Source organism: Podarcis liolepis (genome assembly GCF_965112155.1).
Source record: "Podarcis liolepis genome assembly, chromosome: 16".
NCBI lineage: Eukaryota > Metazoa > Chordata > Lepidosauria > Squamata > Lacertidae > Podarcis > Podarcis liolepis.
This window is the reverse complement of record NC_139567.1, coordinates 40,951,136-40,977,814: the sequence shown is the minus strand read 5'-3', so window position 1 is coordinate 40,977,814 and position 26,679 is coordinate 40,951,136. Positions and strand designations below refer to the sequence as shown.

At 46.7% G+C, this 26,679-nt stretch overlaps 1 protein-coding gene and 1 long non-coding RNA gene across 4 annotated transcripts in view; one reads left to right on the top strand and one right to left on the bottom strand.

Moving 5' to 3' along the window:
• The window catches only part of LOC310695551, a 197,695-nt gene that overhangs the window by 27,815 nt on the left and 143,201 nt on the right, over positions 1–26,679 (bottom strand). The window lies entirely within an intron of this gene.
• YPEL2 (yippee like 2) overlaps positions 1–26,679 on the top strand; it is a 51,798-nt gene that overhangs the window by 10,124 nt on the left and 14,995 nt on the right. For 2 of the 3 annotated variants that reach the window (XR_014520100.1, XM_083480173.1), the window contains exon 2: positions 20,602–20,916. Coding sequence is in view for 2 of the 3 variants with exons in the window: in XM_083480173.1 (XP_083336299.1) it covers positions 20,800–20,916 (117 nt within the window). In the remaining variant the exon portion in view is untranslated. Of the gene's footprint in view, positions 1–14,940; positions 15,165–20,601; positions 20,917–26,679 lie in introns of those variants that run through there. The other variant, XM_083480172.1, reaches the window with a different exon arrangement.

Sequence of the window (26,679 nt, the reverse complement as noted above, 5' to 3'; positions counted from 1 at the left end):
TTACAGTGTGGTTTACGTGTAACGCAGTCTGTCCCACTAACAGTGCATCGAAAAGTAATTTCGTCTCTTCCATGCAGATAAAGCATGTGAGTTTTCATTGATGGATCCACCAATTAAAATTTATATATGGAGGGGGCGAAGGATAGCTATCAAGCAAGCAGAATACGGTAACTTGTTAGGTGTGTCTGTTTCTTCAAGTAGGCAGGGTCTTGGGGGTTCCCAAAGTTTGGTCCATGGACTACCAATGCACCACAAGTTTCATTCAGCTGGTCCTCAGTGGATCTGCATTCAATATTAATATTTATTTTTTTAAAAAAATTGTGTTTGTATTACATCTTTTATTTCCTGTCTAGTACTACAATTTGAATTCTGTGAAATTCAGAATCATGATACTGTACAATGAAATGCAATATGTAAGAAGCAAGAAATAATACAATTTTTAAAAACGTACAGCATCTAGCACAGTGTCTTATGATTGCTGCAATAGGCAGAAACATTACGTGGACTGTCTGTGATTTTCAAGTGGTCTGTAGAGAGGAAAGAAGCCCTAGGACCTAGAGGGATTTTCTTGAGCGAGAGTAAAGATATAATACTTTCTTTAAAAAAGTTTGTGCTTCCCATCCATCCTAAATTTCTATATAGACATGCTCAAGAGGATGCCACATGCATTACTTTCCCCCCGGCAGTCAGGAGGACTAGACACTTTGCAACTTGTTTTTTCCTTCTTTTAACAGAGACAGGATTACTTTACCATTGACCCAGCGTTTAATACATGAAAATATGTATTTTGAATCTGATGCTCAGATTAGTCAGGGGAACGGCTTGTACCAATCGGCTGACTTGCTTGAATACTGGAACCATATGATTAACCTCTGCAGACTTAACCTGTTAGGCTGCCTCCAAGGCCAGAAACCTGCTGTAAAAAAACAACAAAGCAGAATGATAGGTTCTGAGCCTGCATGTTGCCAATGCATAATATATCATGGATAATTATTGTTCTTTATATCATCATTTATTACTGGGGGTGGTGGGGAATGCATGCACAGCACTTCCTAGGATAAACCCTGAATATACAGCCTTTTCCTGGGATCAGGCGTTCTGCATCCCAGCTATCCCAAACATAATTCTTGTGTTTTGTAAGTGGAAAGGAAAGGGCAGGTGTAACCTTGGCTGCCGTGTCACCAAAGCAGACAGGAAACAGGATGGTAATGATAATATTTAGCTCACCCACACCTTCTGCATGACAGTGACCAAAGTCATTGAGCAAGCCTTAATTAGTCTCCTTTTTCCCATCCCAACTAAATTTGTGACTGCCGTTCTAGGCTCAACAAGTGGGCGATGTGTTTGTGTGTCCAAAACACCAGGACTTTGGGTGTACATTGGAGCACGCTGGATCCATAGTAAAGTAATCCTGTTAGAAGAAGAAGAAGAAGAAGAAAAACAAGTCGCAAAGTGTCGAGTCCTCATGACTTCAGGGGGAAAAGTAATGCAGGTGGCATCCTCTTGAGCGTGAATTCAAAGACACTGAGTCAGCAGAGCTTCTTGAGGGCAAGGTTTGAAGAAAGAGGATAGAGGAGTTTCCTGGCAAGGCATCTTCCGATGTTATGCAGGTGGGAAAAGGTTGCTAGACTTGAGGATCTTTTGGTTCAGCCCATGAATTTCATCTATGTTTTTGATCAAAATATTGCACACTGCCATCCATTATGAAAAAGTGGCTTATAACATTCATACATGCCATACGCACCATAAAAACTGGGTAAAAAAATTAAGGTCAACTAACCTTAAAACCAACTAAAATTAAAACCAGAGGTCAGCTAACTGGGTAAAAAAATTAAAATTAAAACCAGAGGTCAACTAACCTATTGCAGAAAGGTAATAATGGTCACTTAGAGAAGGATCTGAAATATTTTCCTTGTGAAGAAACCAGAGGCCTTTCTCCTGGGCATGGTCGGCCAATTGGTGTTAAAGAAGGATAGAACTTTTTTCATGTATGCAACAATAGCAGCAAGAATACTCATTGTGAAGTACTGGAAGACACAAGATTTATCTATTCGGGAAGAATGGCAGATGAAGTTGATGGACTATATGAAATTGGCGGAAACAACTGGCAGAAATCCGAGACCAGGGAGAAGAGTCGGTGGAAGAAGACTGGAAAAAGTTTAAGACTATCTATAGAAATATTGTAAAAATAATGAATGTAAGAAAAATGTTGGAATGAAGTTATATGGCTCTAGTAGAAATGTTATAAGGAATTAAGTATAAATAGATTAATAGAGTATTAAAGGGAAAAATGAGGTTAGAATATGTTAAGATAATTATAGGATAGAAAACAGAGGAAGATGGAAAGGAATTGCTGAAACAATTAACAGAAGTGGAATACAAAAAGGGAGGTATGAGGAGGTCGTGGAAATAAGGGAATGAAACATAAGATATTGAAAATGTTTTGTGTTTTAAATGGTTTGTGTCTTATTTTGTTATGTTCTTTTTCTTTTCTTTTTTTCTGTTTTGTTGTGTTTAAACGGTTGAAAAATTAATAAATATTTTTTTAAAAATGAAATATTTTCCTTGAAGCTTGAATTCGTTTTATTCTGGATTGTTTTATTTGATGTTTTAAGGTGGTGTCAACTGCTCTGAGATTTTTTTCTTTAAAATATAAAGCAGTATAGAAATGTAATTAATACTAAAGGTAAAGGTACCCCTGCCCGTACGGGCCAGTCGTGTCCGACTCTAGGGTTGTGCGCCCATCTCACTTAAGAGGCCGGGAGCCAGCGCTGTCCGCAGACACTTCCGGGTCACGTGGCCAGCGTGACGAAGCTGCTCTGGCGAGCCAGCACCAGCGCAGCACACGGAAACGCCGTTTACCTTCCCACTATAAAGCGGTACCTATTTATCTACTTGCACTTAGGGGTGCTTTCGAACTGCTAGGTGGGCAGGAGCTGGGACCGAAGGACGGGAGCTCACCCCGCCGCGGGGATTCGAACCGCCGACCATGTGATCGGCAAGCCCTAGGCGCTGAGGTTTTACCCACAGCGCCACCCGTGTCCCTATAATTAATACTATCACTGCATAAATTTCACGGGGGGGGGCGGGGAGGCACCTAGACCTTCTGTCATGGCAACTGCAACCTGGGTTTAAGGTAACATTTGGCAATTAGCCTATACAGTGGTACCTTGGTTTTCGAACGTAATCCGTTCCGGAAGACCGTTCGGCTTCTGAAATGTTCGAAAACCCCGAGGCGGTCTGCAAATTTACAGAGAAAGTTGAAGAAAATACAGTGGTACATCAGTGGATGCCGAGGTGTGTTCGAAAACGGAAACATTTACTTCTGGGTTTATGGCGTTCGAGTTCCAAAACATTTGTCAATGGAGTCGTTTGACAACTGAGGTACCTCTGGGTGCATGTTAGTACAGTGGTACCTTGGGTTACAGATGCTTCAGGTTACAGACTCTGCTAACCCAGAAATAGCACCTCGGGTTAAGAACTTTGCTTCAGGATGAAAACAGAAATCTGGCGGCTGCAGCGGGAGGCCCCATTAGCTAAAGTGGTACCTCGGGTTAAGAACAATTTCAGGTTAAGAACAATTTCAGGTTAAGAACGGACCTCCAGAACGAATTAAGTTCTTAACCCGAGGTACCACTGTACACAGAACTCAGTGGTAAGCAGAGTCAGAAACACAGGGCCAACGGATTATAGTTTTGTCTCCATCCTGAGTTCTGCAGGGGCAACACTGAGATTCAGGAGGAAGAGGAAGGGGTCCAGAAGGTGCCCTGTGAACTGGTTGCTAGGCAGACAGGGACAGGCTGAAGTTGGTGGGTCCTTAATGTACCAGCTTTGCCAGGTATCAAACTCATCTTTCTAAGAACAACAGAAACAGCCACCTCCTTTTCCTGGTTCTGGCAACCCAGGCTGGCGTTATTGCTGGCGAGCAGAAAAATAAAGCAAATCTGTTCTCCCAGCGACACCAGAGCAGGGCAGCTGCCTCCGGTAGGCAGGTCAGTTTCCTGGCTCCTGGGCCCCCCACCGATCAGATAATGGTTGCAGACAGATGCAGACAGATACTGGAGTTGGGATGCCAGACTGCCAGGGCAGAGGTGGGGGAGTGAGAAACTGAGCAGGCAGGCAGGCAGGAAAATATAAAACAACCAGTGATTTGGTCTGCAGGGCGAGAAAAGAGAGAGAGGGAAAATTGCAAGCTGAACTGATTTAGAAGACAAAAGGGGATCTGTTTTCTCTTTACATTTAAATGAGGCGGGTGGGGGTGGAAAACTAGCTCAGCAGTCTCTCGGTTGGTAACATGATATGCCAAGCCTTAAACTGAATGGGCTAAATATATATCAAGCTCTCGTAGGGCAAAACATAAAATAAATTGGAAATGGATGGCAATACAGAGTTGGTTCCCTGCGTATTCACCCCGCCCACCGCCCAATCCTAGGAAAGGTGATGTTGTTTCACCTGTCTTTACAGGTGTCTGAAGGATGAAGGTCAATATCCTTCCATTGTTATATTTGGAGATCTGTTAAAGATCGCTGTCCTATTGTTGTTTATCTGAATCATAGGGGGCCTGGTCTAGTAGGACAGGCTGTGCATTGCACCACCAACCTTGGCCTCCCTCCAGGGCTCTCCAGCATCCGCCCCCCCCCCCGGTGCCCTGTCCCAGGTGTGCAGGAGGGCGCAGCCAGCGGGCCGCCTCAGTGTCTCACTGGCTCGGTCGCCCCCGAACTCGCGACACAGAGCCGCCTGCAGCAGAAGAGCCTGTTGTGGCGCTCCAACCGACGGGCGGGCTCTTCCCCGGACTCAACTCTCGGGCCCCGGACTCTTGGCCTGGCACCCCTGAGAGCCCGGTGCCCAGGTGCCCCGCACCCCTAGCGCCTATGGGTAAGATGGCCCTGCCTCCCCCCCCCAAAAAAAAACTTGTTGGGTCTTAGTCATTGGCTCTGGTGCCACCTGCTGTTGGCCTCCTTGCCTTCTACCCTGCAAGTCCTAATAGGCACCAGGCACTGCTGCCAAGATGGTTGGGTTCCTCAGTTAAACACATGATCTACACACCTAGCTGAATTCTCTCTCTCTCTCTCACCCCAATCTGAATGGGGATAGTCTGGCTTCAGTGGCCAGTGCTCTGGTAACCTTGAGTTCACCTAGTCTTCCACCTCCTTGAGGCTGTTCCACTGTCACATAGCTTGTACCATTGGGAAGCTTCTCCTGATGCTTAGTCAGAATTGGAGAACAAGTCCCTCTTCTGTGTTACAGCCCGTCAGACATTTGAATACTGCTTTGGTGCATTTATTTCAACCGTCTCTTCTCTGCAGGCCCCCAGCTCTGCCTAACAGCTTCTGCCACTGCTATCCTGTGGTTTGCTTAACAAACCATGAGTTGTCCCACAGACAGTCCGACAAACCATGGCTTGTTTGCCATCTTTGTAATTTGGGGAGCATCTGGGCTGCTCCAAACAAACCATGGTTAAGGAAGGGGTGGTGGGGTTCACACATAACTGCAAACCATAGTTAAAACAAGTCAGAGTTCATAAGCCAACAACAAACCCATGGTTCAGTCCCAGTGGGGCTTTTGAGAGTTGTAGGCCGAAACCTCTGGAGGTTGCCATGTTGGGGCAGGCTGTCTTAGGAGTAAACAAAGGAGGTCCTCTGGTTGGTGGTTGGATAACAATTTGCTTTTCATGGCTGTGAATGGATATACAGTGGTGCCTTGCAAGACGAAAAGAATCCGTTCTGTGTCTAGCGGATTAGCGCTATTAGCGGCTTTTAGCGGCTTATCGGATCAGCTGATAAGCGGCTTAGCGGCTTAGAAAAAGGGGGGGGGGAACCCGCAGGAACTCGCAAGACATTTTTGTCTTGCGAAGCAAGCCCATAGGAGATTCGTTTTGCGAAGCACCTCCAAAACGGAAAACTCTTTCGTCTAGCGAGTTTTCCGTCTTGCGAGGCATTCGTCTTGCAGGGCACCACTGTATGCCACACCTCAGTGACTGCTTTTAAAACACTGTCAAGTAACTTTACAACCTTGTGTTAGACCTGTCTTTTGGTGACGTAATTTACTAGAGGTGTGTGTGTGTTTCAATATACATTGATCTAAGCTCCTGCAATTATGTTGCCTTGTTTTTGTTTTTAAAAAGACAGGTTAATGAAGTAGTAATCAATTGTTAATCTCTACCAGATCAACAGGTTCTGAGCCTCTGTGGTTATAGACAACCTGTTCCTTGTAGCTGAAGGTTTACGGCCTGCCTCAAAGAGTGACCTTCATTTAAAGAGTGGCCTCGTTAATCACTTAAGGTTGCCTTTCTTTGGATAGATAATGCAGTCCAAGTTTTTATGGCCAGCATATGTTGGATCAAAGCAAAAAGAGCTTTGAGAAATGCGAACCGTCAGGTTTAAGGGAAGGGAAACGGACTGTCTGTTCAATGGTGCAGAGAAGAGGCAGAGTGCGCTTCTTCCTGGACTGATCCTTGGACTGCCACTTTGCCAGAGCAAAACCCTCCAGAGCAGCAGCAACAGCAGCCCAAACTAGCATATTGCAGCTTTTCACAACACAGGATCATCTGCTGATGGGGGCTCTTAAAGTAGGGTTGCCATATATATTTTTTAGGGAACCCCCAAATTTGTGGGGCATTTTTCTTAGGGAAACCTGGAAAACAAGTTGCAGAGTATTTTTTTTTCAGACAAACCCCAAAAACCTAAAAAAAACAAAACCCAAACACCCCATGATTTTTCAATTGACTTGCCTAAGACCTAGGACATGGGTAGGCAAACTAAGGCCCAGGGGCTGGATCTGGCCCAGTCGCCTTCTCAATCCAGCCCGTGGACGGTCCGGGAATCAGTGTGTTTTTACATGAGTAGAATGTGTCCTTTTATTTAAAATGCATCTCTGGGTTATTTGTGGGGCATAGGAATTCGTTCATTCCCCCCCCTTCAAAATATAGCCCCTCCCCCCCCAGGTCTGAGGAGCAGTGGACTGGCCCCCTGCTGCAAAAGTTTGCTGACTCCTGATCTAGGACAAACTGCTGTCTTTTGGAAATTCCCCCATATATCACTTCCGTCAAAACCAGGAAAATATGGACGTATGGCATAGAAGCAGAAACCGTTTTAAAAGGTGGCAACGCTTAACTGTACCACTGCCAGATTAGGGGTTGTGTATGTTATAATACTGGAACCCAATAGGGCCATCCAAGTTGGCAGCCATCCCTACATCTTTGGGGGAGCAAATTATAATAAATAATAAATACATAATAAAACATTAAACATTAAAAAGAGCAAATTATAATAAATAATAAATACATAATAAAACATTAAACATTAAAAAAAACCTTACATATGCAGTGCTTCCTTTAGATGTATTCTAAAGGTTGTATAGTTGCTTATCTCCTTGGCTCGGGGTCACATAATTCCATACCTTTTTCTGATGAAAATAGGGACATCCTAAAGAAAACCGGGACATTCTGGGATCAAATCAGAAACCATGATGGTTTCTGTAAACCCAGGGCTGTCCCTGGAAAATAGGGACGCTTGGAAGGTCTTGTTACTACCTCCAAACGTGGAGGCAGAGCAATCATGGCTAGTACCCATTGATAGCCTTTCTCCTCCATGAACTTGTCCAATCCTCTTTTAAAGCTATCGATGGTGTTGGCCATCACTGGCTCCTGCAGGAATGAGTTCCACAGTTTAGCTGTTTGTTGAGCACTTCCTTTTGTTCGTCCTCAACCTTCAAGCTCCATTGGATGGCCCTGTTTGGGTTCTAGTGTTTTTTGAGAGAGAGGTTTCCCCCAGAACTTGATGGATTCCCAACTCCCATCAGCCCCCAGCCACCTCTGCCCAACGATCAGGAATGTAATGCAGTTAAGCAAAAACGGGGGGTGGGTGGGGTGGTCACCAGGTTGACTATTGTAGAGTTAAAGGCAGCCTTGTGAAATGGATAGATGTTTATTCTGGAAAACGTCTCTGCATGCAAAGCATCTATTTTGCCCTGCTGAGGAGCGTGATTAATATAATTGGAAGGATTTCCTTTTTTTGTATTGATGAGTTCTTGGCAGAATAATGATAACTCGTTATTTCTCTGTGATTTGCCAGGGGATGACTTGGGACAACAGCAGGTACATATAATATACCTTGGCACATTGGCTTGCCTCGATGCCTTTAATTGCTACTTCCCCAAATCCTGCAAAGCCACCCAATGGTGGAAGCTCTCTAAAGCTGCTAACCATTTTGTTACGTGGAACACCCATCGGTTTGGACATATTTTAGCGTATCTTTTTTTTTAAAGCGTTTATCACGTGGGAAAGAGAGAGAAATTGCTGTTATTGGCCATAGACACTCAATGCCTCTGGTGTAGGAGGCTATCCAAATCACGCCATGTCCTGGGAGGGTTGCACTGTGCTAATCACCATTTGGCTATTAGCTCATATATCTGAGTTTCTGATACTGCTAAACCTGTGCCTGCCCCAGCTGTTGTTGAACTAGACACTGGTCCCTGCCAGGGATCAGGGATGGCGGGGATTGCATTTTGGCAGCCTCTGGAGAACTGTGAGTCAGCCACCCCTTTAAGGCTCAACCTTTGGCCAAGGGTGCCCTTCCAGGTGTTTTGGAATAATAATAATAATAATAATAATAATAATAATAATAATAATAATTAATAATAATTTATTTACATCCCACCCTCCCCAGCTTGAAGCTGGGCTCAGAGCAGCTAACAACAATAAAAATAACACAATTTACATAAAATCACAGTCAATTAATTGAAATACATTCTAAAACCAATTCATGCCAAAATCAATTCAGAGTCAAATTCAACCTGGTTGAATTGGCTGGGGAAGATGGGAGTTGTAGGTCAGGCTGCCGAAGGCTGCAGTCAACCTACACCTTTAGCAGTGCAAGACTGGCACAAAACTCCATTTAAAAAAATAAAATAATAATTTTGCCACAATGTTTTGGAAAAGCTCTGGTCAGCACTCTGGAAGGCGAAGCTGCACACACACGTTCTGGAGATGCTGTGTTCTTGTGTTGCTGACCTATCTAAGCTCCGATTAGCTGTTTGAACTTGATCGTTTGGAAGAGAAGCACTGTGGCGGGGGGGGGGCAGCGGGAGAGCAAGAGAATATATTTATTCGAGCAGCTCTTGGCCGGCTGCCAAAATGTGCTCAGCAAAACATCTGTTGCTCCACATGGAGCGATGCCAGGAGGTGGCGATTATGTGGCACGATCCAGAAAAAGCAAGGGCAAATGGACATTTATTTTTATATGCATAGCGCTGTAGGCTTGGAAGGGGCCCAAGGGGGGTCATCTAGTCCAGCCCCTCCGCAAAGCAGGGGTAAGAAATAAATATCTCTCCTTTCAGAAAGGCGCTCACCACTCTCTCAGTTCTGCGGGCTTGAGGGCTGCCCTGCCCTCTGCTCTGCCACCATGGGACGGGTGCCAATCCTGATGGTGGGTGGGGTAGCTGGTTGCAACCCAAGACTGAAACTGCTGTTTGGCGAAGCATGGAGAGAGATCCAGCCTGGAGGGGGTGGGTGGGGAATCTGATGGATCCAGCCAACTTTTGCGCACCATCTGCACCATCTGGGTGGTACGGAAGCTGTACTACCCAGGACAGGATGGGGTTGTGCAGGGTTCTTAAGGCAGCAGAGAGCATTGTTGGCTGCCCACTCTCCACCTTAGAGCAGATTTATGCCACAAGGTGCCATAGGAAGGCACTGGACATAGTAAAAGATCCATCGCATCCTGGTCACTGTCTCTTCGAGCTCCTGCCGTCGGGACGGAGATACAGGACGATGAAGACAAGAACGAGCCGTCTTAAGAACAGCTTCTTCTCCAGAGCGATCTCGGCCCTGAATGGGAAGCCTGGACTTTGAAAGTCATCTAATCTTCCTTGCTGTATTATACTGTATTGTTTTAATTAGTGTTTTTATAGTTGTTTTGATTTTGTGTGGAGTGCCCTACCTGGGTGGATGGAGCAGCCAAGTAATTTCGTTGTCCCCGAGAGGGGGCAATGACAATAAAGATATTATTATTATTATTATTATTATTATTATTATTATTATTATTATTATTATTTATTATTATTATTTATTACATTTGAAGCAGCATTGTACCACTTTATAAACAGTCAGGTATTCCTTCCCCCACAAAAAGAAGAAGAGAGAATCTTGGGAACTCTAGTTTGTTAAGGGTGCTGAAAGGCATTAGGCGACACCTCGCAGAGCTACAATTTCCAGAGCCGTGTAGCAATGGGTCCCGCTTCCCAGGGAAGCTACAGTTCCCACGGTGCTTTGGAGGAAACCATGACAGTTTGAAGTGGTATGTGGCTGCTTTAAAGTGTAAAGGTAAAGGGACCCCTGACCATTAGGTCCAGTCGTGACCGACTCTGGGGTTGCGGCGCTCATCTCGCTTTATTGGCCGAGGGAGCCGGCGTACAGCTTCCGGATCATGTGGCCAGCATGACTAAGCCGCTTCTGGCGAACCAGAGCAGCACACGGAAATGCCGTTTACCTTCCCGCCGGAGCGGTACCTATTTATCTAATTGCACTTTGACGTGCTTTCGAACTGCTAGGTTGGCAGGAGCAGGGACCGAGCAACGGGAGTTCACCCTGTCGTGGGGATTCGAACCGCCGACCTTCTGATGGGCAAGCCCTAGGCTCTGTGGTTTAACCCACAGTGCCACCCGTGTCCCTGTCGCTTTAAAGTGCAGATGGAGCCTAAAAGTTCCTGTGCTACCCAGGAAATGGCAGGACAGAGTCTCAAAGTGGTGCTCTCCCAAGCCCACATTCCCAACATGTTTGCAATCCTGTCTCAGGGACGTCTACGCTGGCTCTGTCATGTTCGCAGAATGGAAGATAGCAGACTCCCCAAGGACATTCTTCAGGCACCAGGCCTGTTGGCAGCCCAACTCTGCGCTACAAAAATGTCTGCAAACGTGGCATGAAGATTGGCTATATCAACCTTGCTGTGTGGGAATGGCTTTGAAAGTTGGCGTGGCGTTTGCCCTCCTAGGTGGGTCATAAGGAAAGGGTTAAATGAGTGTGAAGTGATTGGCCAGTGGGAACCCAAGGGGAGGAGCTAGAGTTAGAGTTGGAGTTGTGTGGAAGTCAGTTGGGAGTTGCAGAAGGAAGAGGGAGGATAAGTCTATGGGTTGGTCAAGTTTTGATGTGTGTGTGAGAGAGAAAAAGTGATAGGAGTCAGATAGACAGTTGGGATAATCAGTTAGCAGTTATTAGGAAGGTATAGGCTGGTAAAGAAACTAAGATTAAGAAACTGACAAGAGAAATTATCTGAAACCATACACTTGTTAATGCTTATAAAATAAACTTGTTTATTGGGATTAATGTTAACAACTGTCTGGACTCTGTGTGTACCCGAGAGAAACAGGTTGGTGGCAGCGAGGAAGCAATCACAGTGGTGGCACCAGGGATCAATAGACCGTCAAACGTCCGGGAACCCTGTGTGATCGCCACAGATGAATAGTCAGTTTGTGCATCCAAAACAGTGACCAGAGGAGGAATGGCTGCTGGGAGGAGCGCAGAGAGAAGAAACACCATAGTGAATCTGCTGCAGCAGCACAACCAAACATCTTCCTCAGCCCCAACTGCAACAAAACATGTCTCTCCCATATCGGTCTCTAGAGCCACAGCAGGCGCTGTAACTCCCCAGTGGTTTGTCTTGCAAGAGAGGTAGATGCCAACAACCCAGGCAAACATGGGATTGTGGTTCAATCTCTTACCTGGTTGTGTTACGTCAGGGCTCGGGCGGTGGGACAAATGCGGACCCCAAGCTTCTCTATGTGGTCCTCTGGACTCTCACCAGCCCAGTTCTACACCTTCATTGTTTACCCCTGGCTGGAGTGTGTCTGCTCATTCTGATAATGCCCAAATATGTGACTAGCTAAAATTCACACCTGCCCACTTTTGCCTTTGGCCCCACCCACCTGTGGCATGTGGCCCCTGGAAGGTTGCCCATCACTGGGTGCGGCCCTAGAGCCAGTGGCGTAGCGTAGGGGGTGCAGGGGGGGCCGGCCGCACCGGGTGCAACATCTGGGGGGGCACTCGAGTGCGAGTGCTAAAATCCACGGGTTAGGGGGCACAAATTACTTGCCTTGCCCCGGGTGCTGACAACCCACGCTACACCACTGCCTAGAGCTGAAGAAGTTTCCCAAGTATATGTCTTCAGCTTTCAAAAAGAGAAAGGTGGAGTTCTTATCAGCATCATTTCAGTTCTGGATTTCCAGTTTAAAGGATATCTGATCTATTCCGTGGCCATGAATGAAGTTGAAGTTCAGTCGCTTATTTGGCGCATGGCTGCCCGACCATGCTGAAATAGAAAAATAAAGTTTATGTGTCCCTGCAACCCCAAATAATGTGATGCTTCCTAACCTGCAACATTCTCTCCTTTCCAAAGCCCTAGCTTGGGGTGGGTGGGTGTGTAGAACATCTCCTTTGCATCTAGAAGGTCCAAGGTCCAATGTCAAATGGCATCTCCTGGTAGGGCTGTGAAATACCTGCTTCCTGAAAATCTGGAGTGATGCTGTTGATCAGTGTCAACGATACTGAGCTTGATGAATGGATGGTGTGACTCAGCATAAGGCAGCCTCCTGTGTTTGTGGAATATATATGTATTTAATGGGAAAGTAGGATACAGCTTCTGTCTCACCATAAAAAGGCACAGCAGAGTGATGTGCGACACTGGAGTGAGTCACGATTCAGCCAGTATCTCTCACTGGGGTCCCTTGCCTCACAAATGTGTGAAAAAGTGTCTCATTTCTTCAGGAGAGGGGCTGGCAAAATGAAAACTGCAGGGAGGAAGGGAGGAAGTTTGGTGGAAGAGATTTGTGGGATGTTAATTTTTTTTCTTTAAGGGTTGGGATTTTTAACTTTTGCTTTAGCAAGTCTAGAGCAGGGGCAGGGAACTTTTCTGCCCTGGAGGCCAGGTCCTTCCCTGCCCACCTTTCCCTCACTGTGACATCAGATGCGGTTGCGCTTTGTAGCCCCGACCGTCAGGACGTCAAAGAGCAGCATGGGCCTGTTTGAAAGCCTTTTTGCAAAAGGTCCAGCACTGTTTTTTAAACCTCTGGGAGTTTTGAAGAGCAGTCCAGGGCTGGGTGGAAAGCAGCTTTCAGACAGCAGTGTGCTGTGTACATCTATTCTGCAGGTAGCACAGGATCCAACCATTAGCTGATGTTGCCCCCATCAGAGCGATGCCAGCTGTGTGGAAGGTGGATATGGGTTTTGAAACAACATATTGCGGGCCTCGATTGGCCTGCAAGCCAGAGGCTGCTCCCTGCCTGCCCACCCACCCTCCCTCCTTTGAGCTCCGTGTGTCCGTGGGTGCCCTCGCACCTTGGGTACCACGCAGTGTGCATGGCCCTGGCATGGACATTTGTGGGTGCCCAGCCCTTTCATGGGGAATTTTGTGGGTGCTCGGACACCCAGGGCCCCAGGGGGTTGACGCCTATGTCAGACCTTGTGAGATGAGTGCAGTCTAGACGTTTAAAATGCACATCAAGCAGTAGTAAGAGAGGAATTTGCTCCTGAGCATACACGGAGTGCAGAATGTCCAACAAGAAGGCATAGCTGCTCCATACTCGGAAAAGAGTTGTGTATATATGGGGAAGAGACGATTGCTCAGTGAATAGAACATATGCTTTGCCTCAAATTTCATTCCCAGCATCTCCAGTTAGAAAGAACCTGAGGTAGCTGGCAAGAGCTGCTGCCAGTCAGAGCAGACAATATTGGGCTCAATGAGCAAATGATCTGGCATAAGATTTGTAGATTCTTACAGGATAAGGTAAGGTGAGGAAGTGTTTTCAGTTCAAGGGCCACACTCCTTTCTGTTTGTGAATTCTGTGGCTTTTTCATACAGTAGGCAGGGTTGCCATATGACCAGAATTTCCCAAACATAGCTGGGATTCTGTAACCATAAACAGCGTCCGGGCGGGAATCGCTGAAACGTCCAGGGAAATCCGGGCGTATCAAAGCTCATGTCAGAAGTGTAGCTCCAACAACTTTGTTGTGTCCAGATTTTCAGTTTTCTGACAGTAGGCTACACACAAGCAGCTCTCGTCATCTAGACAAGCAAGAGACACTTATCAGAGTTCAAGGACACATTCCAGCTGGTCGCAATCATTCACACTTGTCAGCAAGTTTACACTTATCTACAGCTCAGTAGGGTTTGCCAACTGATCTCATACTGGCTGGCTCTTCTGCCCATAATAGCCAGCTGATTGGCCGAGAGTGGCAGGGAAAGCCTTTTCGTTCGTGTGTGTGTGTGTGTGTGTGTGTGTGTGTGTGAGAGAGAGAGAGAGAGAGAGAGAGAGAATGAGAGGAAAAGGGCATGTGGGGCAGAGCAGACCTTGCCACCCAGGCAAAGGCTCCCTCCAAAAAAAACTCCTTCCCAACAAAGAGAGGGCGCAGCTTTAAACCGCTGGAGGGGGCGTTGATTTGAGGGAAGCCCCTATTTAAGGAGCAGGGAGTGGAAGTCAAACACACCCTAATCTTGAAATACTCCGGCAGCCCTCCCATCAGGAATGGAAACAGAAGGCTCTGGGCTTTAAAAATAGCTTGAAAAGGCCTTTTCCATCCAGCCAGAAGCTGGTCAAAGTATAAAAGAAGGGGCCGTGGGAGGCTGCAACTGGTTTTATTTATATATTTTTATGCGACCAATTCACACCAGCTCTTTACACAGCAGGAAGTTAGATTAGGATCCGCAGGTTGGCAGCCCATTTTCTCTGGAAACTACCTTAATTCTGAGTTGGGCTCTTGGCCGATCAAGCTCAATACAGTATTGCCTACACCATGGGTAGGCAAACTAAGGCCCAGGGGCCGGATCTGGCCCAATTGCCTTCTAAATCTGGCCCACGGACGGTCTGGAAATCAGCGTGTTTTTACACGAGTAGAATGTGTGCTTTTATTTAAAATGCATCTCTGGGTTATTTGTGGAGCATAGGAATTCGTTCATATTTTCTTTTCAAAATCTAGTCTGGCCCCCCACAAGGTCTGTGGGAGAGTGGACTGGCCCCCTGCGGAAAAAGTTTGCTGACCCCTGGCCTACACTGACTGGCAGCAGCTCTCTAGCCGAGCAGGTCTTTGTCCACCCTGCTTGGATCTGCTGGGGCAAAGCTGAGACTTTTCCACTGAAACAGAACAATCTCCCAGTCCTCGCAATTCTGGATTAAGGGTTGGTTTCATTAGAACCCCTTGCTGATATGGAGGCCTCCGAAGATCGCATCGCCCACTGTGTCATGAGGGTCCCTGAGGTGGAGGAAGTAGTCTTCATCTGTGTTTGGAAACCAGACGCCATGTTGAATCAAGATGGCGGACCAGTGAACCTTAATTGGACATTAGCACACAGGCACAAATGGATTCGGGGCTGGGTCAGGCAGGAGTCCTGGGTTGGTTGTGCCCCAAAACTCACAAAAGGCACAATCCATATTAAAAAACACAATGTTTTTGGGTTTCCTTGGTGGTGCCGGGAACTCCCCGCTAGTAAACAAATAGACCAGATGCCCCAATGCGAGGCCCAAAAAGCGCCACCAAAACACTCCCTCCACTTCTGAGTGGACGCTGAATTCGGCCATTGTGGCTGGTAGCCCACCTGCGTTCCAAGCCTGCCTCACCTTCCGTAATCCGGATTCGGAGAGGTTTGGCAAGCGGCAGGCAAGCTCAGAGCATCTTGAGGGCTTCCCTCCCTTTTTTTCCCCTGCTGAAAAGCCGATCTGCTCAGTTGGCAGTTCTGCAAAGTGTTGCATTCCCTTTCTCTCTCTTTTTTTAAGGCTTAAAAGCGCTGAGTTTACTGTGATGGTGATGGCAGAGGGCCCTTGCTCAGCAGTTTACGAGACAAGTGAGGCATTCGTGCCTGTCATTGCCCTCCTGGGGCAGAGCGGAACAGGGATCCGCGGTGGCTGGCTGGGGAGAAAACTTTCAGCTAGGGACATTTTGGAGCATCTGACGTTAGAATCGCAAAGTTGGCAGGGACTCCAAGGGTCATCTAGTCCAACCCCACTCAACACCGGCCTTACGGTAGCTGTGAGCTATTTCATTTAATGCTCCACCTTCCCAGGGAACTCTGGGAATTGTAGCTCTGTGAAGGGAGTAGGGGCCTCCTCGCCACACTTAGCACCCTTAACAAACTACAGCTCCCAGAATTCCTTGGTATGATCCCACTTTTCATGTATGGCGCATATGGGGCCTGGGGCCTTCTTATCCTGTGGGGCAATGGGTATCCCATACCCTCCAACATTTCTCCGATGAAAATAGCGGTGTCCCATTCCACAATGATAATTTTACTCTTTATACAGTGGTACCTCAGGTTACATACACTTCAGGTTACAGACTCCGCTAACCCAGAAATCGTGCTTCAGGTTAAGAACTTTGCTTCAGGATAAGAACAGAAATCGTGCTGTGGTGGCGCGGCAGCAGCAGGAGGCCCCATTAGCTAAAGTGGTGCTTCAGGTTAAGAACAGTTTCAGGTTAAGAACGGACCTCCGGAACGAATTAAGTACTTAACCCGAGGTACCACTGTACCACACAAATCTTATTGGGTTGCCCCAGCCACTCTGGGCAGCTTCCAACATATATGAAAAGATAATAAAACATAAAACATTTTTTTTAAAGAACTTCCCTATACAGGATTGCCTTCAGACAGCTCAGGGGTCGGATAACTCCATACCCTCCAACATTCCTCCAATGAAAATAGGGACATCCTAAGGAAAAGTGGGACATTCTGGGATCGAATCAGAAACTGGGATGGCTTTTCTAAATCAGGGACGTCCCTGGAAAATAGGGACACTTGGAGGGTTTGGTACCCCAGCACACAGTTTGGGGGTCTTTCTGCTTCACATTCTGTAAACACCCCAGTGGTTTCTGTGGGGGACGAAGTCTGTGGTTGAAACTTCCCTTCTGTCTAGTGAGCCAGGCGGCTGGATCGATTGGGATCTCTTCTCTCCTAGTGTCTCTATCCACTGCTGTATCTCTCAAGCTGGGGGCACGCCTTCATTGTGTTGAGATTTGTGGTTTGGGGTCTTTGTTATGGAGATGGTTTTCAGCAGGACAGAAATAGTTGGAGGTCACCTTTTGGGAGATCAATTCTTCTGCTTTTGGCAAGTTACTTCAGCCAGCTTAGAGAAAACTTTTTCTGCTTTCCCCCTTTCATTTTGTCTGCTGGGGAGTTTCCCCTCCAAGTTAACCAGATAATAAAGTGATTAAAAAAACAAAAACCTAAGTAATACAATGGATGGGGGAAGTGTATTTACATCAAAAAGAATGAATACCTTTTTTAGGCTGTGTTACGTCAAATATAGGTGAAATGCTTAATATGCAGAAGGATTGTTTAAACGGGCCACTTCTAAATTGGAGGAAGAACAGCTGGGCCATAATGCAGATCAGAGATTGTCCCGCGACGATGCTATCCATATGGTTTTTGGCTCCCAAAGATGCTCTTTTCAGAAAACTTATCTTCAGCTGCTGGAGAGAGATGATTTTCAGCAAGGGCCTGGTGTGTGGACCCCAATCTCGATCGGGGCACATTCCTGACCAAATGGAGGCTGCTGCTTTTTATCTCCTCTTCAGAATAAAAACAGCCAATGACTGGCAGAATCCGAGACCAGGGAGAAGAGTTGGTGAAAGAAGACTGGAAGAAATTTAAAGACTATTTACAGAAATATTGTAAAATTAATGAATGTTAGAAGGATGTTGGATAGAAACTACGGGGTTTCCAGCTGTAATGCTTTAGGAAATACGAAAAAAAGGTTTACAAATGGGTAAAAGCTTAATGGTAAGGATTTGCTGAACTAACAAACTGAAGTGGAATACAAAGAAGGGAGGTATGAGGAGGTCTGGGGAAATAAGCGTAAGGAAGATATGTTATGGAAAATTATTTGTTTTTTAATTGTTTTTATGTTGTATTTTGAATTTTGTTTCTTTTTATTTTTCATTTTCATTGTTATATTTTAAAAACTTTAATAAATATCTTTTGGGGGGAAAAACAGAATAAAAACAGCCAGTTTCTGTGTATGAAAAATATTCTGTGTCATTTGGTCCTCAGTTGATCGATTGCCTGAGTTTGTAATATATTTGAAACCTCCATCAAATCACCATATGCCCAAAACTATATATCTATCTATATCTATATGAAAATGGTGCATCTTGCTACTTGAAGGGTTGTTTTTTTAAAAAAAGGTACCTGTATATATATTTTAAAGAATCGGCCTTGCCTAAATATAAGCACTGTTTAAGTCAATACAAATAGTAGCCCAATAACAGCACACACTTGCTAAGTAGGTCCCGTAGAACACAGTAGGATTAACTTCCTACTTCTGAGTAAACATGCAAAGGATCTATTTCGTTCAATATTTTTTCAACTGCTACAACCCCCCATTGCTGTCAGTATAGGGTTGTAAACTGTAAACCCATGTTGACCAGCCTTGCACCTTCTAGATGTTTGGAACTACAATTCCCATCAGCCCCAGGCAACTCTGGTGGGAGTTCTAGCCCCACAAATATATGGCAATTTATTCAATAAGTAAAAGCAGTTCCTTGACAATTACCCCATCCGTTGACAATCTCTATAAGTAAAAGGACTAGAGACATGATCAGGCTTCCCCAAACTCGGCCCTCCATACTACAACTCCCATCATCCCTAGCTAACAGGACCAGTGGTCAGGGATGATGGGAATTGTAGTCCCAGAACATCTGGAGGGCTGAGTTTGGGGATGACTGGACACGATAATGAATATACAGTGGTACCTTGGGTTAAGTACTTAATTCGTTCCGGAGATCCGTTCTTAACCTGAAACTGTTCTTAACCTGAAGCACCACTTTAGCTAATGGGGCCTGCTGCTGCCACTGCACCGCTGGAGCACAATTTCTGTTCTCATCCTGAAGCAAAGTTCTTAACCCGAAGCAATATTTCTGTGTTAGTGGAGTCTATAACCTGAAGCGTATGTGGCCTGAGGTACCACTGTATTTTGAATTGGGGGAGGGTCTGTGACCCTAAGGTAGGAACCTGTGACACCCCTCCCAATCATGGTTTCTCAACTAGGAGGGTATGCCTCTCCCTGGGGGGGGGGGGTGTTCTGAAGATATGGGGAGGGACGGGTGAGTATTTTCAAAAAACACCAGCAGCCTAAGTTAAAAAATGTGAAAGTCCCAAAATTTTGTTGCAAATAAAATAATCAGGCAAGCCATGTTTGAAGAGGCAGCGTAGGATTTTTAGCTATAAGGGGAGCTAAAAACGTTGAGAAACTCTGCCCCAGATGTTGTTGGATTCCCATCATCCCTGACCACGCTGCCTGAGGCTGGTGGGAGTTCACAAAACATCTGGAAAGCTACAGGTTCCCCGCCTACCCTGGGTAAAAGGATATAGGCCTGTCTCGGAGGCGACCTGGGTCTCTGTTGAGAACATAAGAACCAGCCTTATACTGAATCAGACCTTTGGTCCATTTAGCCCAGTATTGTCTGCACTGACTGGCAGCCTCTCTCCAAGGTTCCAGGCGGGCGTGCCTCCCAGCCCTACCTGGAGATGCCAGAGATTAAACCCTGCGACCTTCTGCATGCAGAGCAAGTGCTCTCTCACTGAGCTGCAGGCTGCCCTTCCTCATACTTGAAATACTTAGGTGCTAAGACTATAAATCCTGCGCACACTTTCCTGGGATTTCAGTCCCATTGAGCTTAACGGAGCTTATTTCTGAGTCAACATATAGATAAGATTGCACTGTAAAAACTGGCAGTTTTAGCCCCACAAATGCACCCCTGGAGGCGTCATTTTGTTGATTTAAAAATAAAGAGACAGAGGGCTAGAAACTTGAAAACTGGTCAGGAAGCAAACAGGCCTAACCTGTTTTGTATTCTGTGTTGTGAAAGCACAACTGTGTTTCTGGAGAAGCTCTTTTTCTCCACCCCTATTTTTTATCTAAGGAAATTTCTAGTGTTCGCATCTCCACCAAAGACACCTTTCGAGAGATCTGGTGTTGGAGACGTCGGCACGCTTGCTAAATTTTTCATTGGCTTTGCTCGGACTAACTTCTGAGTAAACCCACCTAAAGTTGTGCCGTAAGGAAAGCCGTTTCCAGGAGCTGAGGGAAAAACCCGGGCATATTTCAAATTGCATTTTCTTCTCGGCAAATAATTGGGGACTGGGAGTTGACAGATTCCAGGTGTGTGTTGATGTGTGAACCGGGACAGGTTTTTAATTTATTTGTTTCCCCATTGCAAAATGATTAGGGCTGCTCATGGAAGAAACAAACCTGAGATGTTTAGGTGTGTGTGCATCTGCAAACACAAGTTTGTCATTCACAACTGGAACGTGAGCTATTATAGATGTTTCTGCGCGTGTGTGTGCATTTGTGTGTGTGTGTGTGTGTGTGTGTGTGTGTGTGTAAGCCCAGGCTTATATTCAATTTTCTTATTGGAAAACCTGGTGTTTCTCATTTAGAACGGGAACTTGAGAGATTTCAGGGGTGTCTGCATGCCAATTCAACTTTCTGCTTGGAAAAATATCAGGGTTGCTCCTTCAGAACGGGAACCTGGGAAATTTCAGGTGTCTGCCTGTGCGGCCTTTTTATCTGTTTAAACCCTTTGTTTCACTTCCTTGTTTTTCCTTCTTCCGCCCTCCGCAGGTCCGAGCAGGTCGTCGACCGGCCCCTGCGCCAGGTTCTCTTCCCCCGAAGCCGTCGCCAGCGTGTGGAGCCTGCCCCACACCTGCCCCCTGCCAAGCCACGGCCTTCACCTGCGTGTTCCAGTGTTTCCCCTGCGACCCGTCTTGTGGGAGCGCCTCCTGGGCCACCCCCGAGTTCACCCAGCGCTCCGTGGCTCCAATGGTGAAGATGACACGGTCCAAGACGTTCCAAGCTTACCTGCCTTCCTGCCACAGAACCTACAGCTGCATCCATTGCAGAGCCCACCTGGCAAACCACGACGAACTCATTTCCAAGGTACGCCTTGGGAGCGCCGGACCCCAGGGCTTGCGAGCGGGGAGAAGGGGCACTTGCCTCCCCGTCCCGCTTATGGGGTTCCCAGAGGCGTCAGGGTTGGCTCCGGGATGCTGGGCTGAATCGGCCTTGGGCTTGGTCCAGCAGAGCTCTTCCTGTGTGGACCGGGCGTCTCTTATGGGGATTTTTGGAACGCCTCGTTGCCTTGGATAATAAGGACCCGTGTGGAAAGCTTTAGGCCGAGGAGCCGCCACAAGACGGCCACCAGGTTTTATGGAATCGTGTTGCCACCTCCTCCTCCAAAGGCATATAAGGTTCTTCTTAGGTAAAGGTAAAGGGACCCCTGACCGTTAGGTTCAGTCGTGGCCGACTCTGGGGTTGCGGCGCTCATCTCACTTTATTGGCCAAGGGAGCTGGCGTCCAGCTTCCGGGTCATGTGGCCAGCATGACTAAGCCGTTTCTGGCAAACCAGAGCAGCACACAGAAACGCCGTTTACCTTCCTGCTGGAGCGGTACCTATTTATCTGCTTGCACTGGTGTGCTTTCGAACTGCTTGGTTGGCAGGAAAGGTTCTTCTTAACCTCACTAATAACCCTGCGAGGTAGGCGAGGCTGGAAGAGGCTGGCCCAGGGTCACCCAGCGAGCTTCATGGCTGAATGGAGATGTGGGAACTGTGGCTTCTTTCCTGCCCTCCCCCGCCACTGCCCTCCTAGTCTGAAACCTTAACCACTGCACCACACTGCCTCTTGGTTCCTATTCCTGTAGAATCATAGAATTGTAGAGTTGGAAGGGACCCCGAGGGTCATCTAATCCAGCCCCCTCACCGCCCACAATGCGGGACTCTCTGCTAAAGCAGCGATGACAGATGGCCATACAATCTTTTTATTTATTTATTTATTCATTTTCATTCATTACATGCATCTCAAATTCTTAGCGTTTACTGTATATTTCTCCCTCCCTCCCCTCCAACAATTCTCACAACTTGCGTTTCTGGTTTGTTTCTATTTTCACCCGCTTTGCTATCTCTCAACAGGAAAAGTGATTAATAACATAACATCAAACCTTAAAAACATAGAAATAAAATTAAAGACATCGTCTTATTTCGCTAGCTTCCAAACATTTTCTGATGCTAATAATGGGGATGTTTATTTAAATCCTGCCATCAAGTCTATTGTCTTTCTTTGTTTCTGCAAATATAATAGGAATGGTTCCCAGTCTTTTTCAAAGTCTCTGTTGTCTTTTTCTCTTAGACAGATGGCCAGACAATCTTAAAAACTTCCAAGGAAGGAGAGCGCACAACCTTTCTGAGGGAGACCTTTCCACTTCCCAAACAGCTCTTGCTGTCAGAAAGTTCTTCTCGATGTTTAGCTGGACTCTCCTGTACGAAAGCACTGATGTAGTTTGCCTCTTTTACACTCCTTCGGAGAGGCATTCCTCATCTGCCTCCTTGACTTTTCAGATGACTGCAGGGTTAAGCTTGCGAAAAAAGGCAGTGCATTTATTTATCTCCTATCTATCTCCCTTCTTCTGTGTAGGTTTCTGCCACCCCTAGTTTTATCCTACCGACAAGCCTGCCGGGTTAGGCCAGGCTGAGATACGTTTACAGTGGTACCTTGGGTTAAGTACTTAATTTGTTCCGGAGGCCCGTACTTAACCTGAAACTGTTCTTAACCTGAAGCACCACTTTAGCTAATGGGGCCTCCTGCTGCTGCCGCGCCGCCGGAGCACGATTTCTGTTCTCATCCTGAAGCAAAGTTCTTAACCTGAAGCACTATTTCTGGGTTAGCGGAGTCTGTAACCTGAAGCGTATGTAACCTGAAGCGTATGTAACCTGAGGTACCACTGTATTGGCCTTCAAAGCGGCAGGGAAAGGACCGTTCTCAGGAAGCTGCCTTGAGCTCTTTTGCCAACTGCAGGCTTCTTGAAAAGTCACTTTGGCTGCCCAGAGAGGCTGGCTGTGGGTCAGAGAAGGGCACAGCTTTTCCTCTGACCATCCTTCCAAGGACGACAAACTGGAACGTGTCTAGAGGAGGGCAACCAAAATGGTCAAAGGCCTGGAAACGATGCCTTATGAGGAACGGCTAAGGGAGCTGGGCATGTTTAGCCTGGAGAAGAGGAGGTTAAGGGGCGATATGATAGCCATGTTCAAATATATAAAAGGATGTCACATAGAGGAGGGAGAAAGGTTGTTTTCTGCTGCTCCAGAGAAGCGGACACGGAGCAATGGATCCAAACTACAAGAAAGAAGATTTCACCTAAACATTAGGAAGAACTTCCTGACAGTAAGAGCTGTTCGACAGTGGAATTTGCTGCCAAGGAGTGTGGTGGAGTCTCCTACTTTGGAGGTCTTTAAGCAGAGGCTTGACAACCATATGTCAGGAGTGCTCTGAAGGTGTTTCCTGCTTGGCAGGGGGTTGGACTCGATGGCCCTTGTGGTCTCTTCCAACTCTATGATTCTATGATTCTATGACCACATACTGTTGGTGGGCAGGACCAGAGGAAAAAGTGGGTGGATCAATGAATTAGCATTTTACCTTTGGACAGGAAGTTCATTTCTATAACCAACTCTCGGCCCTCCATGCAGCCAAGCAAGAGGCGTTATCAGAGTCCAAGAACACATTTCTGCCAGGCAAAAACATGCAAGGAGGGTGTGCAAGGGGTGAGGCTGACGGAGGGGGTGTGGCCTGGGGAAAGTCCCGAGGGCCAGGCGGAGAGGGGCAAAGGGCCCATAAATGGCCCTCGGTCTGGAAGCCCCCTACCCTTTCCTTTCCCTTTTTCCATTTCCACTTTTTATTTGCGTTCCACCTTTCTATATTACGCCATACACAAAGCGGTTTTCAAACTGAAGGAACAACAAAATAGACAAATCACTCGCCTAATAACAATCTGACCCCATCCAAAAAAAGTCACAATAAAAACATTACTTTACAACTAACAACATATTGAATAAAGTTACAGATAGGTAGCCGTGTTGGTCTGCCATAGTCAAAATAAAAAAATTCCTTCCAGTAGCACCTTAAAGACCAACTGAGTTAGTTCTTACCAAGAACTAACTTAGTTGGTCTTTAAGGTGCTACTGGAAGGAATTTTTTTATATTGAATAAAGCAAGAGTCAGTAATCTGTTAGAACGTAATAGCAAAGCGTAAAATTAAATGTCAGCAAATAATAATTAAACAGTTTGGTAATTCTTTATTGTAATTCTTAAGTGTAAACTATAATCAATGAAAATAATGGAAAGTCACAATGCATAAAATACCACAAAACGTACAAACCCATGTAAAAGGATCAAATTGAAAAACAAGAACACTAGGACCCTTTCCCTTGCCCTCCACCAAATCTCTCTCTCTTTCTCTCTCCGAAACTTTTCAACACATAGATGTGTTGCTTTCCAAAGGAAAATGTGGTCCTTAATCAGCAGATTCTATTTGGGGAGGCACATTGATCACCCAGTGCTTTTAAGCAGGCCCCTTAAATCCATTTTGGGAAGTGAGCATATGGAAACTCATTTTTTGCTTTCTCATTGGGTGGTTTAGTGGGTCTCCCCCCCCCCCCCGTCTTTGGCAGGTGTGATGGTGAAAGGGTTTTGTTTCAGCTGCATTGTATCTCATCTGTAAGAAGAGCTACGCGGTGGCTTTGTAGTCCGGCCAAGAAAGTTCTTAGGAGGTTTAAGCGAAAGCAGAGTGGCGACGGGCAGATGCGTCTCAGTTTATTTCTGTGGATTCTTGTATCCCACTTGCTTTCACAAATGTCTTAACGACGTGGGTGTGGCCAGTGGGTCTGGCAGCAACCAACGGCACCTTTGCCCTGCAAAGTGGGTTTTTAGAACCCAGAGCCTTTGGGCCCACTCAAAACAAAGCCACAGAGTCCGGTGGGGGGGGCATTATGCAGAATGTATGCATCCTCTTTATTCACGGAACCATCCTGCTACCTGCTGCTACTGGTCTTAATAATAATAATAATAATAAATAATATATTTATACCTCGCCCATCCGGCTGCATTTCCCCAGCCACTCTTGGCAGCTCCCAACAGATTAAAAACAGAATAAAATATCAAACATAAAAAACTTCCCTAAACAGGGCTACCTTCAGATGTCTTCTAAAACTCAGATACAGTTGTATCTCCGCTTTCATATCCCTCTGGATACATAAACTTCGGGATGCGAACACGGCAAACCCAGAAGTATTTTTCCAGGTTTTGATCGCGCGCATATGCGCAGAAGCGGTCCTCTGGTTGTGAATTCCTCGGGATGCGGCTGGAACTCCAGAACAGATCTCGTTCGTACCTGGAGGTACTACTTAGTTGTTTATTTCCTTGACATGTTATGGGAGGGCGTTTCACAGGGCGGGTGCCAACACTGAGAAGGCCCTCTGCCTGGTTCCCTGTAACCTCACTTCTCACAGGGAGGGAACTGCCAGAAGGCCCTCCTTAGAGCTGGACGATGGGGGTGGAGACGCTCCTTCAGATATACTGGACCGAGGCCGCTTAGGGCTTGAAAGGTCAGCACCAACACTTTGAATTGTGCTCGGAAACGTACTGGGAGCCAATGTAGGTCTTTCAGGACCGGTGTTATGTGGTCTCAGCGGCCGCCCCCAGTCACCAGTCTAGCTGCCGCATACTGGATTAGTTGTAGTTTCCAGGTCACCTTCAAAGGTAGCCCCACGTAGAGCGCGTTGCAGTAGTCCAAGTGGGAGATAACTAGAGCATGCACCAATCTGGCGAGACAGTCCGCGGGCAGGGAGGGTCTCAGCCTGCGTACCAGATGGAGCTGGTAAACAGCCGCCCTGGACACACAATTGACCTGCGCCTCCATGGACAGCTGTGAGTCCAAAATGACTCCCAGGCTGCGCACCTGGTCCTTCAGGGGCACAGTTGCCCCATTCAGGACCAGGGAGTCCTCCACACCTGCCCGCCTCCTGTCCCCCAAGAAACAAAGGTAAATGTGCTGCAGGCTAATTTCGGCACCCACTCATACATGCCCCTCTGCCTGTCCTCCATCCTGGCAAGCAAGGGGCATGAGCAGAGATCAAAAACACCTTTCAGCTAAGCCCAAACACCCTCACTTAAGATGTGCAGCAAGTCCAGTGAAGGGCGTGGCCTGGGGAAAGAGGGTGTGGCCTCAAGAGAGTTCCAAAGGGCCAGAGAGAGAGATCTGGGGGCCACATCTGGCCCCCCCGACTTGAGATGCCACCCAACCCTGCCCTAAATGAGGGAAATTTGGTGTTTTTTGTGACACATTGTAGCTCTCTCAAACACTTGCATGCCGTTCTAACAATAGGTTGCTTTTTCTGACTGGGATGCCTCCATCTGTCTCTCTTTTTTTAAAAAAGGAGAAATAACCCAACAGTGATGTGCTTGATTATGGAAATATGTAGGGAATGCTTTGCCGGCCTTCCCACACCTCCTTTTTCCTTCTTCTCTTCAAATGGGCTCTCCCAGTCCAAGTACTCAGACTGCTCTCTTGGAGACGTCTGTAGGGCTTTCAGCTGCCCTTTCAATAATTCCACCCCCCCACCCCCACCATAAATCTCTTCCCTTTTAAGAATCCTTTTCTGGGCACAGCTGCAAACCTCCTGGAGGGAAATCAAAGCAAATAAAAAAAAACCAGGACAGTAAAGCCGAAACTGTGTGGCATGGCCTGAGATTGCCTGCAGAGGAGGGTGCCCGGTGGGTCTCTGTGTGATCCATAGCTCCATCCTCTGAGCACTTTCCAGTTGGACTCCTTTGCGGGGAAGCAAGTAATTCCGATTGAGTCCTTCAATCCTTT